General features: G+C 34.9%; 2 protein-coding genes across 2 annotated transcripts; both read left to right on the top strand.

The window, feature by feature from the left end:
* The first annotated feature begins 1,575 nt into the window (after window positions 1-1,575).
* LOC118624005 (olfactory receptor 6C2-like) lies at window positions 1,576-2,511 on the top strand. Its single transcript, XM_036251902.1, has one exon. The coding sequence runs from the start codon at window positions 1,576-1,578 to the stop codon at window positions 2,509-2,511; it is 936 nt and encodes a 311-aa protein (XP_036107795.1).
* A 14,351-nt stretch (window positions 2,512-16,862) lies between these two features.
* Window positions 16,863-17,798, top strand: LOC118623972 (olfactory receptor 6C2-like). The gene has a single exon (XM_036251825.1). It carries the CDS (start codon window positions 16,863-16,865, stop codon window positions 17,796-17,798), a length of 936 nt encoding a protein of 311 aa, XP_036107718.1.
* Window positions 17,799-18,801: the final 1,003 nt, after the last annotated feature.

Raw genomic sequence — 18,801 nt, 5'->3', positions numbered from 1 at the left:
GTGAATGTGAAGACATAAATATCTTTACAAAAATATCATTTTAACATTGTAGTCTTAATATTGCTATGTTTAAACAGCCAACAGAAGTTCTGATTTACTAACAGAAGAGTAAGTATGATAAAGTTTGTCTCTTTGATTGAAATTCCCTTTGTAGGATCTAGATTATACTTTCCTCTGAAAAGAAAATGGATTTCTGTGATAGTTTATATATTCTTAATGTGTTTAAGCTATATTTATAAAATCCATTTTTGAGAATGAATATCCCTCGTGTAGATAAATGTCGTTGTCTGAGAGGTTTTATGCATAACATAAGTAAATCTATATCTTGCTTAATGTGAGAAATATTCAGAGTAGCTTTGGATATGCTATTCAACTTCAAATTAAAAATATTTTTGTATATATAGAAGTATACAAGCATGCCCTTAAATTCCTCTTCCTATCCCCAAAAAGAATAAACAGAAATCAGTTAGTTACATGTTCCTGTCAACCTGTTTATTAACTTCTATTATAAAATAAGTTGCAATATCATGGAGAAAACAGATATATTTTTAGCATTAAATAATGTTTAAAATCTGAAGGACTGAGTAAGATTTCACAGTGACACATATATCTGAGAGTGTAGAGAAAAGATGGAAGGGAGGTAGGAGGGCTAAATATTTGTGTGTATATATATCCTTTCTTCATCTCAATTTGATATAAATACTTGGTAATTGTTGAATGAGTGACTAAGTTTCCTAAAAGGATTCTGACTTTTGATTAAGCCATGATCCTCAATGATTGTTCTCTAAATAAGAAGCTTTGTGAACTGGGTAATCACTATAATTCTGTCCCAACCGCAATAACAGAACACAATAAGCTAAACAAAAAAGTGGATATTCTCATAAAATAAATAAACTACATACACAAGGGGAACATATGCTTTATTAATTGATGGGAGAAAACATCAATATTTGACATAATGATTGTATATTAAGAACACTTGAGTCCCTACTATGTGTAACATCAATGCAGATATTCATTGACTGGAAGATGAGGGAGGGAGGGGAAGAGAGCCATCACTTGTGTCAGCAGTAAAGGTAACACACACTGTCAGAAAAAAAGTGGAGTGTGTAACAGGATAGGGGGCAAACCACAGTCCTTAAGGTTGTTGATAAGAATTAAGGACAGTTAACCTCAAAACACACACAAAGACTTTAAGTTTTGCTCTAGTGTATAGTACCCAAGTTATATTAGCACATTTGAAAAGATTAAAAAACCAAGTGTTGAGAAAAGACAAGAAATCAAGGATGAAATTTTATGATTTTGTTTCTGAATAGAAAAAACTTCTTGATAGCCAAAAGACATTATTGCTACTCATAAAATTACACCTCCTCAGTAATCTCCTGTCGCATGGGAAAATCCTAAACAGCACAGGATAGACAATGAAATATACATATCTCTCTCTCTTTCTCTCTATCTCTCATTATATAATGAAATATAAACTTGAATATATTAAATTTTAGAACAATTAAAATAATCTATAGGAAAATTTCTCTGAATATCACATGCAGATTGGAAAGAAGTCAGAAGTCAGTGATGAGAAACGGTACAGTGACAACATTCGTTCTGCTGGGACTGACAGATGACCCTCAGCTGCAGGTTCTGATTTTTGTCTTTCTATTTCTCACCTACACACTGAGTGTAACTGGAAACCTGACCATCATCACACTCGCCTTTATGGATCCCCACCTTAAAACACCCATGTACTTCTTTTTACAAAATTTCTCCTTCTTGGAGATCTCATTCACATCGGCTTGCATTCCCAGATTCTTGTATAACATAGCAACAGATGACAAGGTCATTACCTATAATGCTTGTTTTACCCAAGGATTTTTTACTGATCTCTGTGCAGTAACAGAATTTTTTCTTCTGGCTGCCATGTCCTATGACCGCTATGTGGCCATCTGCAAGCCCCTACATTATGTGACCATCATGAGCAGCAGGGTCTGCCAGATTCTTATCATCTGTTGTTGGATGGCTGGTTTATGTATAATAATCCCACCATTTAGCCTGGCTTTAACTCTAAAATTTTGTGACTCTAACATGATTGATCATTTTATCTGTGATGCAGTTCCCTTAGTGAAAATCGCATGCTCAGACACATGGTTCATGGAACAGACGGTTATAATCTGTGCTGTGCTGACCCTGAATATGACTCTTACTTGTGTAGTTCTGTCATACGCTTACATTATCAAGACAATTGTGAGATTTCCTTCTGTTCAACAAAAGAAAAAGGCCTTTTCCACCTGTTCTTCCCACTTGATTGTGGTTTCCATCACCTATAGTACATGCATTTTCATCTACATGAATCCTACAGCAAAGGAAGCAGTGACCATTAATAAAGTGGTTTCACTGCTCATTACTTCTATTTCACCTACGTTGAACCCATTTATTTATACCTTGAGAAACAATCAAGTTAAGAAAGCCTTCAAGGATTCAATCAAAAGAATTGCTTTGCTCTCAACTAAGTAAAAGAAAATAATATTTTAAAACATCTCAAAAACAAGGATACATCTCATTTTGAAGCTTATAATCTTGTTTGTTTTTTAATAATAGATACTTGAGTAACATTACTTTTCTCCACATTTCTTCAACCTGGCTTCCATTAAGCCCTGCTCAAGCTAGTTTTGCATCTTCATTTTTTAACCCAATATTTGACGATTTTGCATGTCAATTTAATAAATATTCATTTGAATCTTAGTTGAAATCATTGCAAAGTTGTAAATAGAAGAATTATTCAACTGTTAGTAGAGCAATAGTTTATAAAATGATATGTGGATGCTCAGGAGATTATAGACTGGTGATGGGAATAGGAGATTGCATTGTGAACCACAAAGGTTTAAGTATAAAGTCTCAGGATTAGTAAAGCACTTGAAATGACTCAATAGCTGCACATTCAATGAAAGTTTGAAATTAGAAAATTGTGCTCATGTTCACAGAAGATCACAATTTTTTCTGAATTCTGCTGATGGAACTGAGTTGTGGGAAAAATATTCCCCAGTGTATTTAATAACCTGTGCTTACCTCCAACACAAATTAAGCTTTTATAGTCAAATTCTGTTATAATAATCTAAAATATTAAAATTAAAGAACTGGAAAATTTACACAAATATCATTCTTTGAAAAGTAAGGTATGTACATAAAATTAACTAATTGCTATCTGGAAATCAACTTAATACAGGCATCTCATCACAAGTTATTCGGAGCACCAAAAAGCCATAGTCAAAAGGAATTCTGGCCGTGGCCGGTTTGGCTCAGCGGTTGGAGCGTTGGCCTGCAGTCCAGAGAGACCCGAGTCCCTTTCCCGCTAAGGGCATATAGCTTGGTTGCAGTTTGTCCCCGGCCCTGGTTGGGTTGTGCGGGTGGCAACCACTCGATGTGCCCCTTTCATATCGATGTTTCTCTCTCTCTCTTCCTCTCTCTCTCCCACTCTATCTGAACAAAAAAAATGGAAAAATGTCCTCGAGTGAGGATTTATAAAAAAAAAGGAATTCTGTTTTCCTAAATGTAGTCATTTTTTACAAAAATGTAAACTAAAGGAGAGGAACTAATACTTATTCTAATAAATTTGAAAAAATAAAAAATAAACATGTAAATGGAAAATGTAAGTTATTATGGGTAGAAAATGACATCAATTATATAAGTTAAAGAAATTTAAAAGCCAGGTTTTTTAAAAGTCCAATCACATAAATAAAACTCACCCCAGTGAATATTATAAGTAGAAAACTAAAATGCTTGATATTTTATTGGAAGATCTTTGACATACAATAATAAGAAAAAGTATCAGGATACACATGGGAAAGAATGAATAAACTATTCTATTTTATTTTTAAGTCTTATTTTATTCATATTTTGCTGTTCTGAAATGGAGATTTGTCATACAATAGATGGCATATACTATTGTTATAGTGCAACTGGCAACATTGTCTTTTCATTAGTAATACATAGTTTAATTGTATGCCTTACAATTGACGATGTCTTAAAATTGATGAAATTTTGCATATCTTTATTTTTTATCCTGAGAACTTTTTTTCATATCCGAACACTCAAGAAACTCTAATAGGAAACAAGTGTAATTAAGGGAATTTGTCACTCTAACTGAAAAAAAAAAAAAAAGGAAAATATTTAAAAATCAGTAGACTGTAATAACAATAAGCAAGAAGAAATCAATCAAAAAATATTATTTTAGTCATAATAGTCATAAAATCTAATTACCAAAAGAATAAATTTAACATGAAAGTGCAGTGTACATATAAAGAAAGTATATATATTAAAAGAATACAATATATGATTAGAACAAAGAGGGGCAGTTAATATCCTTGGTGGAAAAATTTATTATGAGCAGGTATATGTGTATGCATAGATTATCTATGTATGGTACAAATATTTATTTATTTATTTATTTATTTATAGTCACTAAGCATGTAGAATAGTAAAGAAAGACAAATTTTAACGCAGGTTATCTGAAGCAGAAACTAAGAGATACAATCAGAAAAGATGAATAGAATAAGACAAAGCTAAAAATCAAGCATTATTCACAGTGAACAAGACACGGAAACAACCATAGTGCCCTTCAATAGATGATTGGATAAAGATGTTGTAGTACATATATACAATGTGAAGGTTTGGAGATATATTTCTCTTTTCTTTTTCAAATAGATTTCCATATACAAAATGAGAGCATATCAAATGTCTGTTACCAAGTGAAAAAGAAATATGTTACACTTTATTTTGTTAACACTAGTTCAGTATAAATAAATTAAAAATTCAAAAAGGTAATCATCTTTGAATGTATAAATGTTACACATTATACAGTGGAATATTATTCAGCATAAAAATAAGAACACTATGCCATTTGCAACAACATGGATGGATCTTGAGATATCATGCTAAGTGAAATAAGTCAGGCCGAAAAAGTTAAGAACCATATTATTTAATTCATATGTGAAATGTAAAACTGGAAGAGATTTTAATTTTGTGTAGGGAGCAAACATGTAATGTACAGATGATGTATCATAGAATTCTACACTTGAAACCTATATGTATAATCATATTAACACCATTTAATTTACTTTAAAAAACAACATTCTGAGAGTGAAATTCATAGCACTACACGGCTACCTCAAGAAACAAGAAAAATTTGTATGAGTACTCTACATATTTTGGAAATTAACCCCTTATCTGATATATCATTGGCAATTATGCTCTCCCATACAGTGGGTTGCTTTCCATTTTGATGATTGTATCTTTTGCTTTGCAGAAGCTTTTGAGTTTGATGTAGTCCCATGTGTTCATTTTCTCCTTTGTTTCTATTGCCATAGGTGATGTATCAATGAAAATTCTGCTCCGTATGATGTCCGAAATTTTGCTGCCTACATTTTCTTCTAGGATTTTTATGGATTCATGAGTCACATTTAAGTCTTTTATCCATTTTGAGTTTATTCTTGTGTATGGTGTAAACTGATGGCCTAGTTTCATTTTTCTGCATGTAGCTGTCCAATTTTCCCAACACCATTTATTAAAGAGGCTGTCTTTACTCCATTGTATGCTCTTGCCTCCTTTGTCGAATATTAATTGAGCAAAGTCTTGGGTCCATTTTTGGGTTCTCTTTTCTGTTACACTGGTCTATATGCCTGTTCTTGTGCCAGTACTAGGCTGTTTTGATTACAGTAGCTTTGTAGTATAACCTGATATCCAATACTGTGATCCCACCTACTTTGTCCTTCCTTTTCAAATTTGCTGTGGCTATTCAGGGTCTTTTTTTGTTCCATATGAACTATTGAAGTATTTGTTTTAGTTCTGTCCTTGGTATTTTAATGTGGATTGCATTGAATCTATAGATTGCTTTGGGTAATATGGACACTTTAATGATGTTAATTTTTCCAATCCATGAATAAGGTATGTGCTTCCACTATTTTATATCTTCCTCTACTTCTTTTTTCAATGTCCTATAGTTTTCTACAAATAGGTCCTTTATTTCTTTGGTTAAGTTTATTCTTAGATATCTTAAGTTTTTTTGCCGCAATGTTAAATGGGATTGTTTTTTTAGTTTCTCTTTCTGTGACATCATCATTGGTGTATAAGAAGGCCATTGGTTTCTTCTCATTAATTTTGTATCCTGCTACTTTGCCAAATTCATTTATTAAGTCTAGTAGATTTTTGATGGAGTCTTTAGGGTTTTCTATGTATAATATCATGTTATCTGCAAATAATGACAGTTTCACTTCCTCCTTTCCAATTTGGATCCCTTTTACTTTTTCTTCATGTCGGATTGTTGTAGCTAAGATTTCCAGTACTATGTTAAATAAGAGTGGTGAAAGTGGGCATCCCTGTCTTGTTCCTGTTCTTAAGAAAAATCCTTTTAGATTTTGCCCATTGAGTATGATGTTGGCTGTAGGTCTTTCATGTGCGGCCTTTATTATGTCAAGATATGATCCCTCTATTCCCAATTTGCTGAGCATTTTTATCAGAAATGAGTGCTGGATATTGTTGAATGCTTTTTCAGCATCTATTGATATGATCTTGTGGTTTTTATTCTTCATTTTGTTTATGTGGTGTATCACATTTATTAATTTGCAAATATTGTACTACCCTTGCATCCCTGAGATGAATCCCACTTAGTCATGATGAATAATATTTTTGATGTGTTGCTGCATGCGATTTGCTAGTTGTTCAGGATTTTGGCGTCTATGTTCATCAGGGATATTGGCCTGTAGTTTTCTTTCTTTGTAGTGTCTTTTTCTGGTTTTGGAATTAGAATTATGCTGGCCTCATAAAACGAGTTTGAAAGTCTTCCTTCTTCTTGAATTTCTTGAAATAGTTTGAGGAGAATGGTTATTAGTTCTTCTTTGAATGTTCAGTAAAATTCCCCCGTGAAGCCATTCGGGCCTAGGCTTTTGTTTCCTGGGAGAGTCTTGATTACATCTTCAATTTCTTTTGTTGTTATTTGTCTGTTCAAGTTTTCTATCTCTTCCCAGTTCAGTTTGGGGAGACTGTGTTTCTAGAAATTTGTCCATTTCTCTTAGATTGTCGAATTTGTTGCCATATAATTGTACATAGTAGTTGTTAACGATCTTTTGTATTTCCGTGGTGTTGGTTGTTACTTCTCCTCTTTCATTTCTTATTTTGTGTATTTGGGTTCTCTCTCTTTGTTTCTTGGTGAGTCTAGCTAAGGGTCCATCAATCTTGTTTATCTTTTCGAAAAACCAGGTCTTTGTTTCATTGATCCTTAAATTTTTTTTTTTTTTGGTCTCCATGTCATTTATTTCTGCTCTGATCTTTACTATTTCTTTTCTTCTACTTGCTCCGGGGTTTGCTTTTGCTTTGCTTTCTAGTTCTTTAAGTTGTAAGTTTAGATAGTCTATGAGAAATTTTTCTTGCTTCTTGAGGTAGGCCTGTAGTGCTATGAACTTCCCAATCAGAACTGCTTTTGCTGCATCCCATAGATTTTGTGTTGTTGTGTGTTCATTTTCATTGGATTCCAGGAAGTTTTTAATTTCTTCCTTGATATCCTCGGTAACCCATTCATTGATTAATAACATGCTATTTAACCTCCATGTGTTGAAATGTCTTTGCATGTTCTTGTTGCAATTGATTTCTAGTTTCATGCCATTGTGATCTGAGAAGATGCTTGATATTATTTCAATCTTCTTGAACATGTAGAAACTTAGTTCGTGTCCTAACATGTGGTCTATCTTTGAGAATGTCCCATGTGCACTTGAGAAGAATATGAATTCTGTAGTTTTGGGGTGTAATTCTCTGGAGATATCTATTAAATTCATTTGGTCTAGTGCTTCATTTAGAGTCTCTATTTTCTTGCTAATTTTTTGTCTAGAGGATCTATCCAGTGATGTCAGTGGGTGTTGAAGTCCCTTACTATGATAGTATTGCTGTCAATTTCTCCTTTGAAGTTCTCCAGAAGATTTTTAATATATTTTGGTGCTCCTATATTGGGTGCATGTATGTTTACCAAGGTTATATTTTTCTGTTGGATAGATCCTTTCAATATTATGTAGTGGCCATCTTTGTCTCTAGTTATGGCCTTCATTTTGAAATCTATTTCATCAGATATAAGTATTACTACCCCAGCTTTTTTGTTCTTTCCATTTGTTTGGAAGATTTTTTTCCATCCCTTCACTTTCAACCTATGTGAGTCTATTGTTCTGAGGTGGGTCCCTTGTAAACAACATACATGTGAGTCATGCTTTCTTATCCAATCAGCTACTCTGTGTCTTTTTATCGGAGCATTCAATCCATTTACATGTAAGGTGATTATTATTATTATTTTTTAACATATACGTTTTTATTTATTTATTTATTTATTTATCCTCACCCGAGGACATTTTTCCATTTTTTGTTCAGGTAGAGTGGGAGGGAGAGAGAGGAACAGAGAGAGAGAGAAACATCGATGTGAAGGAACACATTGAGTGGCTGCCACCCGCACAACCGACCAGGGCCGGGGACAAACCACAACCGAGGTACATGCCCTTAGCGGAAACCGAACCCGGGTCTCTCAGGACCGCAGGCCGGTGCTCTAACCGCTGAACCATACCAGCCAGGGCGTAAGGTAATTATTGATATGTACTAATATTTATTGCCAATTTTTGTTTTAGTGTGGTTCTATTTTCTTCCTATTTCTTCTACTAATTAAAGCAGTCTTTTTAACATTTCTTGCAGTGCAAGTTTGGTGCTAATGTATTCCCTTAATCTTTTTTGTCTGGGAAGCTCTTTATTTAACCTTTTATTTTGAATGATAGCCTTGCTGGATAGAGTAGTCTTGGATTCAGATCCTTGTTTTTCATGACCTTGATTAGTTCATGCCATTCCCTTCTGGCGTGTAGTGTTTCTATTGAGAAGTCAGCTGAGAGCCTTATGGGGGTTCCTTTGTAGGTAACCTGTTGCTTATCTCTTACTGCCTTTAAGATTCACTCTTTGTCTTTAAGTTTTGGCATTTTAATTACTATGTGTCTTGGTATTGGCCTCTTTGGGTTCCTTTGACTTGGGGCTCTCTGTGCTTCTTGAACTTGAATGCCTCCAACCTTCACTAAATTTGGGAAGTTTTCTGTCACTATTTCTTCAAATATATTCTCTAACCCTTGCTCATTTTCTTCTTCTTCGGGGAGTCCTGTGATGCGAATATTATTACATTTCCAGTTGTCCCATAGTTCTCTTAAGCTGTCTTCCTGTCTTTTAATTGTTTATTCCTTTGGTTCTCTGATTGGTTGATTTTTTTCTACCCTGTTTTCTAATTCACTGATCCAGTCCTCAGCTTCCTCTACTCTGATGTTTAGTCTTTCCAATGTGTTATTTATTTCTGCTATGTCATTCTTCATTTCTTCTTGGTGATTTTTAATTTCCATTTGGTTGATTTTCTATGTTTTTATGTTTTTACTCATGGTGCTCATGTCCTTACATATGTTGTTGAGCTTCCTCAAGATCATGGCTCTGAATTCTAGCTCTGTTAACCTGCTTAACTGCATTTTATTTATCTCATCTTCAGTAGGGGTCTCTTGTTCTTTCATTTGGGATTTGTTTGTTTCACCATTTTGGCTATCTCAGTGGGTTTTGGAGCCTGCGAAATATTTCCTGTGGGTGTTGGTGTTCTGCTGTTTGTGGTTCCCTCTACTGGGTTTGAATGAGCCAGGGAGGTCCCACGTTAAACACTACTGTCAAGTCTTACTTTCCTGGGTAGAGTTGCAAGCCCAGGAATGGTTCCGGTATCCTCTAGCTTTTTTCCTGGAGGCTATCAGTAGTGGTTAGTTGAAGAGCCTTGGGTTCTCAGTTGAATGAAAAAATCCCTCAGGTGTTCCAAGTAAGGGGATTTCCCAAGGTTGGGGCATATGCTGGCTGTTAATGGGCCTCAATTTGCATTTCAATGGCCTCCAGGTGGTATTGAATCTCCCAGGGGGGTGCCACCTCCTTTTACCAGAGCCTTGGGAAGGAGTAAGATGACTACAGTCCTGCATGGCCACAACTCAGCAAAAGCTTTGAGCGACCTCCAAATTCTGAGTATCCACACACAGTTCCAGTCCAGTCTTCCTCTTTCTGCCGGAGCCCAAGATGAGTGGCTGTGGCTATTTTAGCACTCTGTCCCAGCCCTCTGTGCTGTGGAGCGGCCTTGGGAGTTTAACCCCGAGAGTGCTCCACACAACTCAGACCTCTGCTGACCGTGGGCTCCCAGCTCCCCTCTCGCGCCTCCACAATCCTACCAGGATTGGTTCAGTGTCCCTGGTTATATGGTCCTCACAAGCTGGTTTTCTGTTGCTTTTTCCCAACGATTTGTCTTTATTTTAGTTGTAATTCCAGTTTGGTCCTGGGAGATGGTCTGTGTAGCTTCCATTCATTCCACTGTCATTTTGGAATCTTCACTTGTCAAAATTTAACAAACTGTACCTTTTATTTTATGTAATTTACACCTCATGAAATCTAAAACCCAACCTTGATCTCAATCAATCCTTGGTTAAACTAAAGTAATAATTCTCATGTTCTACATAGGGAAAAATGCTAATTAATAATATAACTATATATCCAAAGGCACTCTGATATTCTTAACTTGAAAGAATATATTAGTTACTTTGCCACACATCCAACTCATTGAAGAAATTTTGCATCTAGTGATTATTCTGGCAATATTCCAAAAATAATATTTTATATGTGTCTTTCTTATAGATCTTTTTATAATTGTGAAAGTGGAAAAGAATTTAAAATGGTTCAGAAGGAACTAACGTGGTGGATAACCATAAAACTACATTTTAAATGGTGAAACATTATAAAGAGCATAAATTTACAGGGTTTGACTTAAACTCTGATGCTACACTAACACAACAGACTGATATTAAATGGAATTAAAATGATGCATGTCAACAATTTTTAGGTTAAAAATAGATTCATATATAAGTATAATGCAATATACAGACAATGTATCTAAGAATTATACACTCAAATCTTATATAATCTTATTAATCAATGTCACCTCAATAAATTTAATTTAAAATAAATACCTGTAAAAATAAAACAGCATGCAACAAGCTATATATCCCAACATGTTTTTTTAATTAATGTTCATACATTTACAAATATGATGTGAAATATATATGGGTATATTTGCAGGAAGAAATGTATGGAAGGTTATACTCAAAATATTAGCATTTGTTGGCCAAGAGACATATGAAGAAATGCTCAACATCACTAATCATCAGAGAGATGCAAATTAAAACAATTATGAGGTATCACCTCACACCTGTCAGAATGGCCGCCATCAACAAATCATCAAACAACAAGTGTTGGCGAGGGTGTGGAGAAAAGGGGACTCTAATACACTACTGGTGGGAATGCAGACTGGTGCAGCCGCTATGGAAAACAATATGGTGCTACCTCAAAAAATTAAAAATTGAACTTCCATTTGACCCAGTGATCCCACTGCTGGGAATAAATATACCCTAAGAAGCCTGAAACACCAATCAGGAAGAATATATGTACCCCCATGTTCATAGCAGCACTATTTACAATAGCTAAGATCTGGAAACAGCCCAAGTGTCCACCAGTAGACGAATGGATCAAAAAGCTGTGGTACATATACACAATGGAATACTATGCAGCGGTAAGAAAGAAAGATCTCTTATCCTTTGAGACAACATGGAGGGACCTGGAAAGTATTATCCTAAGTGAAAGAAGCCAAGCAGAAAAAGACAAATACCACATGATCTCACTTATATACGGAATATAATGAACATAACAGTCTGAGGAATACAGTAGACCCAGACACATGGAAGTAGGGCACAGACTGAAATCCCTCAGAAGAGGGGATGGGGGGTGGGGGGTGGGAAGAGATAAACCACAGAACTTATATGCATGTATGCATCACCAATGGACATGGACAACTAAGCTGGGGACAGGGTGGAGGTGGGGTGGGGTGGGGGGTGCCAATGGGGTAAAAAGGTAAAATATCTGTAACAAAAAAATAAATAAATAAATTCATAAAAAATATATATATATATTAGCATTTGTTATCTTTTTTGAAAGGTATTTTCCTTGTTCTTTGGCCCAGTATTTCCCTGTTTTTCCTTATTTTATCAAATGTCATAAGATTATATAATTTATTCTTTCATAAATATCAATAAAGGAGAAAAGGGATATCTATGACCTTTTAACTACCTTACGTGACAGAGATTAATTAAAAGAAACAACTAATTTTTAAATTAGGTTCTTATTATTTTCCCACCAGTCTCTTTTAAATTATTCTGATGCTTTCACCTGTCTCTAAAGGCTGTGTCCCCACCATTACTGTATTAAGTTTGATTTTTTTCCCCCAACGTTCATTACACAAATGATTCATTAGTGATCTCTAAACTTGGTTGCCAAGGGCCCTTTTGTGAATAAACAACTTTGTTGCAGATTTGACAAATAAACAAATATTAAGCTTGAAACTGGGAAAACCTCTCTGTAAGAGAAGATAGTTCAGAACATCAACTCTCCAAAGCCACTGGAAGTTTCCTTGTACTAGCATTTTTTTTTTTTTTGGTGAAGAACAGTGAAAGAAAATATTTTCAGGGCTTATGCAGCACATCTGTCTTGAAGAAATTTATGCTACTGATTGAAGATAGGAACTCAAGTCATTCCAGGCTTCTGTAACTGTGGACATGGATTCATTCAGTGAGCAGAAACTCTCATGCAAGTTTTCAACATTACATGCATTTTCAAATTTGTAGCTGTAAGAATTATGATAAACACCTCATCAAAAGAGGCTATGACTAACTGCTAGAAGTATAAATATGCTAATTTCTCTTTTCAATTATATTCTCTCTGAATGAGATTGTGTCATATCTGTTTCTGAGAAATGGATTTTCCCTTATTGTATAAAACAGAGAGATGTGAGTTTTAATATGGCTATTAATGTTATTTTTAGAAAGTACTATTCTTGGATGGTTTGTATTTATTGATGTGACCTTTTTAACTTTATTTTTATTGTTGGCACTACTACAGATATCCTTATTTCCCCCCCTTTGCCCACCTCCATCCAGACCCCACCCCACCCCTTCCCTCTGGCCATCACCACACTCTTGTCTATGTCTATGGGTTTATGCATATATGTTCTTTGGCTAATCCCTTCACCTTATTTCATCCAGTCCCCTACTCCTGGCTCCCCTCTGACAGTTGTCAGTCTGTTCCATGTATCCATGACTCTGTTTCTATTTTGTTTGTCAGTTTATCTTGTTCATTCGATTTCACATATGCTGTGACCATTTTTATGCATCAATACGTAGAAAGGTAGTATAACTTGAGGGACATAAAGAAGCAATACTCTCCCCATCAGAAAAAAAATTGATTGACAAACTGGCTAACATTGCATCATCTCATTAGAAATCAAATTTTTTATCTTTTAAATATAATATAAACAGTAATCAGGCAATAATAATCCAGATAAATACATTACTCAACACCTGCATTACAATATCAGGGTTCTCATGGGAAAACAGTTTTAATGACTAGAGGAAAAAGTGATTTTATAACTAAATACTACTCAAAGTCAGTTGGACTGCATTACTTGCCGCAGAGAAGCAAAGGAAGGGAAGACCCTTCGGTGAATCTCAAGATGATCTGTTGTAAATTTTAGGTGTAGACCGACACTCCATGGAGCATCCTAGGGCTAAACCAAACCATGAGCAAGTCCATGCCCCTTCTCTCTGGTAGTGACTCTCATTCCTGAGATTTAACTCTGGAATTTACACACATGATCAGAGCTGACAGTGCCCCCTTCTTCATGCGGAAGAAATATTATAAAGTAATAAAGAAAAACTTTTCACATAATAAATCAATTGGAGGCTCTAGCACAAATTGTAGGTAACTTTTCTTTTTGATTCAATTTTTTAAATGTTTGAGAAACTGATATAGCATTTAGTTTGTGCTAGTAAAGAAAAAAATCCATAGGCAACACAGTGCCACAAATTGACCAAGTATTTGCACCCAGTGGAACTGCAGTATGGAGAACAGAGATAAGTGAAGAAACAGACAGTATCAAAGGAAAAATTACTCCAGATAGACAATCCATGTAAAGTATTGGTTCAATACACAGCCAAATTTATTCGATTATAAGAAACTCAAGGAAAGAAACAGGAGGGAAGTGTGCACATTTTTATGTTTGAGGTGCATTTGACTACATTCCTGAGATTCTGAAGAGCAATTATTTTTTGGAGATTAAGCATTCAAGAAAATATTCATGGAGGGTATTTGTTAAGTTAAAGGAACTAAAAGAGGAGACTAAAAATATAAACATAATAAGGACAAGATAGAAGAGAAACACCCAGAAATGATAAATAAAGAGGTAGGTGGGAAAAATGCATGTTAAGATAAATTATAGCCAAAGAACATATATGCATAGCCCATGGACACAGACAACAGTGTGATGATGGCCTGAGGGAGGGTTGCAGGGGTTGGGTGGAGGTGAGTAAAGGTGGGAAGGATTGGGAGACATCAGTAATACAGTCAACGATAAAATTAAAAATTCACCATTCTGACAATCTGGAAAAAAAGATAAATTATGAGAAAATGTTATGAATAGTGTGTAGTCAAAAGTACTCATTCCAAATAAAAGCCTATCACTATTTTATACAATAAAAAAAGAGGTCTTTGATAAACTTTGGCAAAATTTATTTCACTAGAATGGTGACAGCAAAAGTACGATTACAATTCAGTAAAAAATGAATGGTTGGTGAATAACAAAAGGAAAATGATTGTGAACCAGGACATTGATATAGGGAGCATTTATTTATTAGTTATTATGAGCTAAGCATTTTTCTAAATGTCAGATACATATAAATTTAATTTTTAAAAAAGCATTCAAAGTGGGGAATATGACTTGTATTTATATCTGATTTTTTTGTACTTAATGACATTTGTACCAAGATGTTGAAATGTATAAATCTTATCTAAATGGATGAAAAATTAAAGACAGTTGTGATACGCTTAGCATGATACTCTCCAGGTCCCTCCATGTCATCTCAAATGATAAGAGATCTTTCTTTCTTATAGCTGCATAGTACTCCATTGTGTACATGTACCACAGCTTTTTAATCCACTCATCTACTGATGGACACTTGGGTTGTTTCCAGATCTTGGCTATTGTAAATAGTGCTGCTGTGAACATAGGGGTACATATATTCTTTCTGATTGGTGTTTTAGGTTTCTTAGGGTATATTTCTAGAAGTGGGATCACTGGGTCAAATGGCAGTTCAATTTTTAACTTTTTGAGGTAACACCATAGCATTTTCCAAGTTTGCTGCACCAGTCTGCATTCCCATCAGCAGTGTAGTAGAGTCCCCTTTTCTCCACACCCTCACCAACACTTGTTGTTTGATGATTTGTTGATGGTGGCCATTCTGACAGGTGTGAGGTGATACCTCATTGTTGTTTTAATTTGCATCTCTCTGATGATGAGTGATGTTGAGCATTTCTTCATATGTCTCTTGGCCATTTGTATGTCCTTTTTGGAGAGGTATCTATTTAGGTCCTCTGCCCATTTTTTTAATTGGGTCTAAATCTTGTCTTCCTTTTGTTGAGTTGTGTGAGTACTATATATTTTGGAAATTAATATCTTATCTGATGCATTATTGGCAATTGTGGTCTCCCATATGATGGGCTCCCTTTCCATTTTGATGGTTGTTTCTTTTGCTGTACAGAAGCCTGGAGAGTATTATGCTAAGTGAAACAAGCCAAGCAGAAAAAGACAAATATCACATGATCTCCTTTATTTGTGGAATATAATGAACTAAACAAACTGATGACAAAAACAGACTCAGAGACATAGAGGTAGGGTACAGATTGACAAACCTTAGAAGAGATGGTGTTTGGGGGGAAGAGATAAACCACAGAACTTATATGCATGTATGCATAACCAATGGACATAGACAACAAAGCTGGGGATGGGGCAGGGGGCATGGGGAGGAGGGTGTCAGTGGGGGAAAAAGGAGAAACATCTGTAACAAAAACAAATTAATAAAAAATAATTTTAAAAAAACAGTTGTGATAATTTCATATAACCCCATGAAAGTCACACCCAACATATCTTAACATTTTATACAACATATTTCTCACCAGAATACCGTGTTCTGCACATAGACAGTGACTATAAATCGTTGAAAGAATGTCTAAGAAAGAGGGAGAGACAATAAGTGAATGAGGAAAAAGTTGTTTAGAGAATAAAACATGACTTTAAAAAATTAAAATAATGCTAAACCTCAAAATATTAAGTAATGGGTTGGAAAACCTGCATAGTAAGCCCCAAACTCTTTGTGTTATGTTTGCACTGAATTAATATTAAACTACAAAGAAAAACATTAAATTGTAAGATTTGGCTTTTTTTTATCTTTACTGTTGAAAGTCTCTCCCTTTTTCCCCATCAACCCCCACCTCTCCTCTCCCGCTCCCCTCCTGCTTTCCCCAAAACTATTGTCTGTGTCCATTGGTTATGAATTTAGTTTTAGTTAGCAGTAAAATATAATTATGTGAGTAATTCCAATCCAACGTGCAGATAAGAGTAAAACATAAAAAAGCTGTTAAAAATGACTCATAATTTATAATATTTTGGAGTGTGGTAAAGTAATATGATTTTTTAAAATATGCCTTGATATTACCAAAACATACCACTGTGGAACCTAATAATAATAAAATAATAATATTTATTACCAAAATTTTAAAAATTGCATGTCAGATGATTTTGAATAAATTGTTCAGCAATTAATTTTTGCTATGTGATGTTAACATCATTCTCTTCATACCAAATATCTCTGAATTATAAATGCAGATTGACCAGAAAGCAGGATTCAGTGATGAAAAACCACACAGTAACAACTTTTATTCTTCTGGGACTGACTGACAACCCACACCTGAAGACTGTAATTTTCATCTTTCTATTTCTCACCTACATGCTGAGTGTAACTGGGAATCTAACAATCATCTCCCTCACCTTCATAGATTCTAACCTTAAAAAGGCCATGTACTTTTTCCTACAAAACTTCTCCCTCTTAGAAATCTCATTTACATCTGCTTGCATTCCCAAGTATTTGTACAACATATCAACAGGTGACAAGACAATCACATATGACAATTGTGTCATTCAAATATTTTTTACAGACCTCTTTGGTGCTACAGAATTTTTTCTTCTTGCCACTATGTCCTATGACCGATATGTAGCCATCTGCAAACCCCTGCATTATGTGACCATCATGAACAGCAGGGTCTGTAGAAGACTCATCCTTTGGTGCTGGACAGCTGGCTTGTTGATCATGATTCCACCACTTAGCCTGGGTCTAAATCTGGAATTCTGTGACTCTAATGTTATTGATCATTTTGTCTGTGATGCATTCCCCCTCCTAAAGATCTCATGCTCAGAAACATGGCTCATAGAGCAGGTGATCATAGCTTGTGCTGTGTTGACCTTTATCATGACCCTAGTATGTGTGGTTCTATCCTATATGTACATCATCAAGACCATTTTGCAATTCCCTTCTGCCCAGCAAAGAAAAAAGGCATTTTCTACCTGTTCTTCCCACATGATTGTCATTTCCATCACCTATGGAAGCTGTATTTTCATCTATGTTAAACCTTCATCAAAGGAATCAGTGTCTATTAATAAGGGTGTAGCAGTTCTCACAGCTTCCATTGCTCCTATGCTGAACCCCTTCATTTACACCTTGAGAAACAAGCAAGTCAAACAAGCTGTCAATGACTCCATCAAAAGGATTGCATTGTTCTTAAAGAAATAAAGAAACTTGCAAATGTAAATCAAATTTTCATAAAAAGATCACACATTTTAAACTGTATCTTTAAGCTTTTAATCCTTTCTTTCCCGGCATGGAAGCTTTATTGGGATTACATTTCTCAATAAAAAAATATAATATGCCCTAGCCGGTTTGGCTCAGCGGTTAGAGCGTCAGCCTGCGGTCCTGAGAGACCCGGGTTCGGTTCCTGCTAAGGGCACGTATCTCGGTTGCAGTTTGTCCCTGGCCCTGGTCGGTTGTGCGGGTGGCAGCCACTCGATGTGTACCTTTCACGTCGATGTTTCTCTCTCTCGCTCTCTGTTCCTCTCTCTCCCTCCCACTCTACCTGAACAAAAAATGGAAAAATGTCCTCCGGTGAGGATAAAAAATAAAAATATATATATATAATATATTTCCAAAAAACAAAAGAATGACTTCACGTTTAACCAAGCCTTAATAAAACAACAAACAATGCAAAGTAAACAGAAACAAGGAATTCATCTTAATATTTTGGATTTAGTAATCATGCCAGTGTCTATTCCAATTCCAATTTTTTGAGTGCCTTTTTTATTCCTGGAAACATTCTAAATTACTCTGTTTCTTACTTTAAACAATAAACCAGAGAGAAAAATGGTTTGGGGAAAATGGATTCAATATTAAAGATGAGATTTAAATCTTATAGTAATAACACTGTTAAAGATGTTCATCTTTATTTCATGATGACAATGATTGCAGCAGCTAACACAGAAAATCACTAGAGACCTATTAATTTTTATTATATGTAATAATACACTAAAAAAGTTGTTTTATCTTATCTTCACTTCAAAGATAGGGAAATCAAAGCTCAGCAAAGTTATTGCTAGTAAGAGGTAATTTCGTGGTGCAAATCCATTTCTATCTGACTCCAAACATGTGTTTGTTGTAGTGTGATGCACGTTTTAATGTTAGGAAAATTACATATACCAAATAAGTATATTAATTTATGAAAAGTAAAAAATTGTTACATAAT

Source organism: Molossus molossus, unplaced genomic scaffold (genome assembly GCF_014108415.1).
Source record: "Molossus molossus isolate mMolMol1 unplaced genomic scaffold, mMolMol1.p scaffold_m16_p_10, whole genome shotgun sequence".
Classification (NCBI taxonomy): Eukaryota; Metazoa; Chordata; class Mammalia; order Chiroptera; family Molossidae; genus Molossus; species Molossus molossus.
This window is presented reverse-complemented; position numbering and strand designations above follow the sequence as displayed.